Source organism: Brachyistius frenatus, unplaced genomic scaffold (genome assembly GCF_029030835.1).
Source record: "Brachyistius frenatus isolate BFR_SWC_R1_liver_20210118 unplaced genomic scaffold, ASM2903083v1 Contig_13, whole genome shotgun sequence".
NCBI lineage: Eukaryota > Metazoa > Chordata > Actinopteri > Embiotocidae > Brachyistius > Brachyistius frenatus.
This window is the reverse complement of record NW_027210612.1, coordinates 2,892,953-2,899,869: the sequence shown is the minus strand read 5'-3', so window position 1 is coordinate 2,899,869 and position 6,917 is coordinate 2,892,953. Positions and strand designations below refer to the sequence as shown.

At 42.8% G+C, this 6,917-nt stretch overlaps 2 protein-coding genes across 2 annotated transcripts; one reads left to right on the top strand and one right to left on the bottom strand.

The window, feature by feature from the left end:
* Nucleotides 1-125: 125 nt before the first annotated feature.
* Nucleotides 126-2,647, top strand: LOC138617634 (glutathione S-transferase omega-1-like). Its single transcript, XM_069692781.1, has 6 exons — nt 126-274; nt 803-911; nt 1,014-1,236; nt 1,334-1,435; nt 1,542-1,648; nt 2,227-2,647. Exons 1-6 carry the CDS (start codon nt 247-249, stop codon nt 2,375-2,377), a joined length of 720 nt encoding a protein of 239 aa, XP_069548882.1. The 5' UTR covers nt 126-246; the 3' UTR covers nt 2,378-2,647.
* itprip (inositol 1,4,5-trisphosphate receptor interacting protein) lies at nt 2,637-5,080 on the bottom strand. The gene has a single exon (XM_069692780.1). The coding sequence runs from the start codon at nt 4,927-4,929 to the stop codon at nt 3,319-3,321; it is 1,611 nt and encodes a 536-aa protein (XP_069548881.1). The 5' UTR covers nt 4,930-5,080; the 3' UTR covers nt 2,637-3,318.
* Nucleotides 5,081-6,917: the final 1,837 nt, after the last annotated feature.

The following is a 6,917-nucleotide window of genomic DNA, read 5'->3' as shown; positions in this document are numbered from 1 at the left end:
CTGACCAACGCAACAAACAAACTGACGAGCGAGTCACTACGTATCCATAGTAACGACAAAACGAGCGAGAACCCGCCCTTTCAAACCATTGGCTGGCGTGTTATTTTGACACGCCCACACCGGAAGAAGCTCACGAAACTTAATATTTTAGTGTGCCTTGTTCGGTCATTTATCGTTTCGTTTTCGGTCCTTCCACGTTGTGCTAAGGCTTTCGTTGTCCTTTCAACTACACCCTGAAGTGAAAAGATGTCTAGTGAAAAGTGTTTCGCGAAAGGTGAGACTCGGTTAACTGGGGAAAAAAAAATAATAAAAATAACGGAGCATATTGCAGGCTGCTGTCTTGTTTCTGCCAGTAAAGCTATACACGACAATTACTATCCCGGACACACTTTTTCACTTTAAAAAAAAAAAAAAAAAAAGTCTAATATTTTTCCACTGAATGAATTGCATCGCATCAGGGAGAACTCCGTGGAAAACTGAACACGACATTTTGTGATGTTTTCCCTTCCCGTTCATTACTTCCGCCCTGATTAAATGTCACAAGATATTTCCGCAAAGTCTTGGATGGTGACTGCGCATTATCTGATCGTTTTGTTTTACGTAGTTACATTTTAAGTAGACAACATACGTTCATTACAAACAGTCCAGGTAATCAACTCTTCGTTTTTGGTTTCAACAGCAGTAGGATCTGTGGATAATATGAAAAAAAAAAAAAGTAATTATAGCATGTCGTCCGAAATATGAAAAAGTCATACTATATCCATGTCGTCTCATGGACGGGCATTTTATTTCCTTCCCTCAGGAAGTGCTGTACCTGGTCCAATCCCCAAAGAGCACATCAGACTTTACAGCATGAGGTTTTGCCCTTTTGCCCAGAGGACCAGATTAGTGCTGAATGCCAAAGGGATCACGTAAAGATGCATTTTAAATACTTTATTTTAAACAGAGCATCACTATTTCAAAACCATTAAATAGCAGAACTTCATGTCCAGAACCTGCTTTTTTTGTTTCAGGTATGACACCATCAACATCCACCTGAAAGACAAACCCGAATGGTTCCTTGAAAAGAATCCACTCGGCCTCGTCCCAACACTGGAGACAGCTGCCGGTGAGGTGATATACGAGTCTCCCATCACCTGCGAGTACCTGGATGAAGTTTACCCCGAGAAGAAGCTGCTTCCTTCCTCTCCTTTTGGAAAAGCTCAACAGAAGATGATGCTGGAGAATTTTTCCAAGGTTTGTTACATAAATAATTGTATCTATATCTTTAGGTTTTGTTTAGTGTGCCGGACTACTTTTATAAGAACCAAATAACCACCACTGTTTTCTTCAGGTAACACCGTACTTCCACAAGATCCCGACAGGGAGAAAGAATGGCGATGATATCTCAGGCCTGGAAGCTGAACTGAAAGAGAAGTTTGCCAAATTAAATGAGGTAGCTCGCAAAGCTGAGTTTCTTCGTACATCTACGAGATGTATAGTGTGAGGAATAGTTCAGAGTATTTTACACATTACTGACAAATGTACTGTTTATTTTTCAGGACCTGGTTAACAAGAAGACCAAGTTCTTTGGTGGCGATTCCATCACAATGATCGACTACATGATGTGGCCGTTTTTTGAGAGGCTGGAGATCTTTGAGCTGAGACAGTGAGTAGTGAACGTTTGAAAATATATATATGTTTTATTTATGGAAGCATTTAAAGATTCTCAAAGTCATCTGAGAGGAGAAACCGTACAAATGGTGGATACGGGACAAAAGTCCGACATGTACAGTAAAGAGGAAGGAATACTACGAGCACAGAGGATATTCATCAAGTCAGCTTCATCACTGTTTGTCCTTGAAATGTCATATTTTATGAGGATGACTTGGGGCCTGGTGGGCGCGTACACAGTCAGCTATGGACGCACAGTAGTTCTGCTTCGAACTGCTTTCTGCTCAGAGAAAGTATTCCATACATGCACAATAGATTGCCGTCTACAGGAAGACGTATTGCAAGTTTCAGGAAATTTCACTAACTTTTTTCATTTAAAATTTTTCTTTACATGTCCTATTTTGTAAAATTTTAAATAATGTTTTTATTGCCTCTCTTTGGTTATATTTATTTCTTTTCACCTTAAAAATCAACAAAATATCCAACTTGCCCAAACTTTTACAAGCAACTATGTATTCATGTGCAGTGATTTAGTCTTGCGTGAATGACTGGATGTCCTTTGTGTCTTTTTAGTTATCTGGACAACACACCTGAGCTGAAGAAGTGGGCAGAGCGCATGTCAGAGGACCCAGCTGTCAGAGCCACCATGCACAGCGTGGACACCTACAAGGCCTTCTACAAAACTTACATCGACGGGAAACCCAACTATGACTACGGCCTGTAAGAAGTACTGACCAAAACCTTCAACCGTATATTTGTACTCGCATCCCGAGTCTCCCTGTTTTGAAAACGAGGAGTTAACATGCAAAGGTTCATCTGAAGAGTCAAAATTTGTTTTTATTTGACATTTAAGATGTATTTTGTTACGAGAGGAAAATATGAAATCATAATAATAAGGCTCAATAATCATAGCCAAACTGTTTTCAGTGATCCATTTTAAAGTGTGGTGGTACTTCTTTTTTTTCAAATAAAATTGCAATGAGTCTGGCCTGAATCTGAATTTTCCATTTTTGTTACAAATACATAAAAAGAACATTATATTTCCCCCGCAGGCTGCGCAGAGTGGTCCCATTAAATAAATTGGAGCTTTATCAAAGATTTGACTTTCAGACAAGGAAAAATGAAGGAAAAAGCTCTAATTTATGATAAAAAAAAAAAAATGACTTCTTAACATTTGACATTACAACCCTTAATAGCTGCCACCAGATTTGTAACGGTATGAATGAAATACTACTGAAACACTGCTGTACTGTTGGGTAAATGATTCCTGTTTGGACCAGCACAATATGAGAGGTATTTTCTGAGATTCCAGAAATGATGATCCTACTTGTCGCTGCTTCTTTTAGGAGCAAAGGGACATTTCACTTCCTGGTCACACTGCTAAAACGGGCAATGTGGCTTTAAAGCATTCCTCCATTCAGTCTTACTGAGTGATTTATCAAAAATTACAGAACCCGCTGTTGAAATGCTTTACAAATATAACGTATGAGCTGTAAGCTGTAGTCTCAATAGACTGGTTGGCTTGTCTGGAGAAAAGAAAGCTGTTTAGATATCAGCCACAACTGAAATAGCAGTTGTACATGCACCTTCTATCTATGACATTGCCTCTAGTAACACTGAATGATATTTAAAGTAAAGAATTCAGACAGTGAGCGCAGCCACTGCTCAAAAACCTTCGTCGAGACTGTGGTGCAAACGTCCATTTGATAAGTAAGGCGAGTACTCCTGTATGAGCACAGGTGCATTTCTCAACATCTCCTGAAAATGCCTGCCTGTTCTTGCATGGAGTTCCCTCTGTAACACCAGAGACCTGAACAGGTTGACGGGCTCTGCTTTGCGAATGATCTCGGGAAGCTGGACTTCTTTTGGCACTTTACTGTTCCCGATCAGAGCGTGGTTAAGTCTCTTCTCCTGCAGGCTCCTCTGCAAGAAGCTGAGCACGTCCTGAAGCCGGCGCTCCAAACTCCGAACGCCCCACGCAGAGGGCTTTTTGCTCAGCAGCAAATGCAACAGAGCGGTCTTTAAGTGGTAGTTGGTAAGGGCACTTTCTCCTGTGAGGCCCAACTGCTTTCTGTGAAGGAAAGTAACAATCTGGAGGCAGTGTAAATGACAGGAATTTTGTGGTAGGCGTTTAGCAAAATGTTTCAGCAAATTCCTCTCGTAGACAGCTAAAGAGAGAGGCCAGTACGGGTCTGGGCAGCTGCCACAATCGGACGGAAAGTGTGAGACAAAATAAGCATCCGTATTCTCCAGCTGAACCACCGGGATGATGTTCATAACGATGACTTTCCCCGAACGGAATCGGATCTTCAGAGCACCGGACGCATCCAGGTTGCGAAAGGTGACCTCAAAGTCGTATTTGTGAGAGATGCGTCCCCACGCTTTGGTTACAGAGATCTGAAACCACTTCATGACTTGATCTTTGGCTAATAAATGTGTGTTCCTGGAGCACAGCAGCTCGTCAGGACTGTGGTCCACTTTGAGTGTGTCATTCCTGCTGTGCAACAGACAAAGCACGTCCTCTCCCAGGTTAGCAGAGCCACAGAGGCAGCCCTCCTCGTTCTCGCCGAACCTGGTCACCTTTATCCTGCCACAGCCCTGCATGTCTGGAGGTACGTCACTGGACGGGCTGCACCACAGGTCGTATTGGAAGGAGTGTGGATCTGGAGGCGAGAACGGCACTAAAAGGTCACACATCAGAGGCTTGCACACCTTCCAAGACTCAAACATGCTTCCAATCCTGACAAAGTCCCAGACTTCCATGTCCGCCTCCCTGTCACGTGCGCTCCTGAGCGACTCCAGCAAGTCATCGGCGAAACCCTCGACAAACTCCCTCACCCTCCAGTTCTCATGGGCTGATGTGTGGGTGCATTTGTCACAGAAGCTGCTCAGGATATCCTTATCTAGTGCCATCGTCCTGGGGCTGATGGATCCGCTCTCTGAGAGCATGTCTTCATCCTCCACGGGGCGGACCTCTGTGTCAGCATCCACCCTGCACATCTCGACAGTGAAGAATATTACCAAAGACACAGCGCTCCAAAAGTACCAACTATAACCTTCCTCCGAGCTGGTTTCCTCCTGCTTGGAGTCCAGCTTTGAAAGCTCCTTCTCCAGCTTGGCCTGCTCCCTTTCCAGCCTCTCCTCGTGCTCCCGCATTCGAGCCATCAGCTCCTCGTCCTGCTCCGGGAGTGTGGTGTTTTCTCGAGGAAAGAGCGAGGGGTGGTTCAATATGGCCGCAGCCACCACCATGCACACTCGTGCAATCGCCCCCTGCATCTTCAGCTGGTTTCTAGCACGCACATTCAAGCAGCTCGCAGACGTCCGTGCAGCCGCAGCTCAGATCCTGAAACTAAAACATGACAGGCAGTTTTAGTGGAAAGACCAGTAGATTTGAGACCAAAAAAAATAAATAAATAAGCATCAGTGTACTGAATAAAATCGATGAAAATCGACTGTACGTATTTAAAATCCGGTTATTTTTTTATAAAGCACTCCACCCATCAGGGGAAGCACAGATTGTACGTCTATATATAGAGGCAGTGTGCCGAGTGACGCGCTTGTCCACTATCAGACTTTGCAACATGGAAGGAAGGAAGATCGAACCATTTAGAAAAATGCCGCCCTTCTCTATTTAGCTCTCACACAGATGTCTGTTAACATTTATATCCTGACAACATTTGATCCAAAATTTTAAAAAAAAATGAACAACACCACCCGTTTCAGAAAATGTTCAAGTGACATTTGCACTTCTAATAAGCTTTAAATAAAACAATGTCGAATGTACTCACAGTGAGTTATTATCTACTTTCCTGCACGTTATCTGATCAACAACACGTAATGCAACGTACTGTTACAGAAGAGGAAATTACATAAATCTCTTGCTTATGTTTCAGACTTGAAGTAGAATTTGACCCCGCGTGGTGTTTTCACTCATTATTTATGATGTCATGTCACACCACTGCAGCGTACATGTAATAACTAATCAAGTTATTTGCTTGTACCTTAGAGAAGTTTCACAAATGTTCATATATTGAGACACAAGCAGCATCGAAAACAAGAGAAAGACGGCCAAAAAAAACACAAACCAACAGGACTTCCTGTGACACATAACTTAAGCAAGAAAAGGGAAGTACACATGCATCGTGATCTCACGATCCCACTTACATGGATCCGTCCACCCAAACAAACAAACATCGAGCCGGGCGAATGGCCGGAGATGAAGCTCGGTTAAAATATGTTAAGATTATCTGTCGTTTTGGGACACAACCGGGTTTCAAAACATTTATCTGCAGTATAAATACCCGAGTCAAAGCATTACTTATTACCACAATGTAAAGATATTACCGGTACAAGGTAAAAAGCCTGCAATCAAAATTGTAAGAACATACACTAAGTATTATCAAATAAAAGGCAGGATGGATCCACTTTTTTTGTAGATCAGTAACTTAACGAGTCACCATGGCAACAATGAGCTTGTCCCCTTTAACAATGGAAACATCTAGTTGTCGTCTGTGTCTATTTGCGGACGTCTGTAGGCTTTCCCGTGTTTGCGTTGTATTTCCTGTATTTTTTTTTCCCAACTAAATCGTCGCGTCCATATTCGTCAAATTGTTGAGGATAACGTCTATAACGGGCTAGTTTTTAAGTTTAGAAATTGTACTGAAATACACGAGGAAACGTAAAACAAACGTGTGGCATGTATCATCAGTATGCACTTAATCATTTTAGGGTGTCTGGGAAAAAAAATAAATAATAATAATAATAGTAATAACGAGTGAATATTTGAGTAAATATCAACAACTTTCCGACGTGGTCGGTACAGTCACGTGAGGTCAGAGTCGTCGCCAACGGTCACCGCCTCTGTTGCCTTAGCAACAAAATAGAGAGTCACTATTCATCACGGAAATGTGGCGGCACACAAACATTATTCCAGACACGTGAGTCAGCTCTGCTCTGTAGGATGCTGCGTGGAGTTTTAAAGAACAGCGAGCAGCTGAAATGTCCCCCCCCCAATCCCAAAAAAACAACAAAAAAAATGCATGTTTGCGTAATTTGGGCAACGTAATTGCACGTTCAGCCGCGCTAACCCGAGCTACGAGTTTAAAGAAGTAAACATTGAAAGACAAAAACGTTTTGTCAAGACAGAAAAGCGGGACAAACCTACCTGCGCGCAGGTTCCGAGTAAGTTCACGGTGATAAAAGTTCATCTTGACGGGCCATCCGGTGAGAGCGGCCTCCTCATGCGTAACAGCCAGCAGCGGGGA

Coding starts and splice junctions, on each gene's coding strand:
- LOC138617634 (XM_069692781.1), top strand. CDS start 247: ATGTCTAGTGAAAAGTGTTTCGCGAAAG. Junction 1,436..1,541: donor AGTTTGCCAAATTAAATGAG/GTAGCTCGCAAA, acceptor TTTATTTTTCAG/GACCTGGTTAACAAGAAGAC. Junction 1,649..2,226: donor GAGATCTTTGAGCTGAGACA/GTGAGTAGTGAA, acceptor GTGTCTTTTTAG/TTATCTGGACAACACACCTG.
- itprip (XM_069692780.1), bottom strand. CDS start 4,929: ATGCAGGGGGCGATTGCACGAGTGTGCATGGTGGTGGCTGCGGCCATA.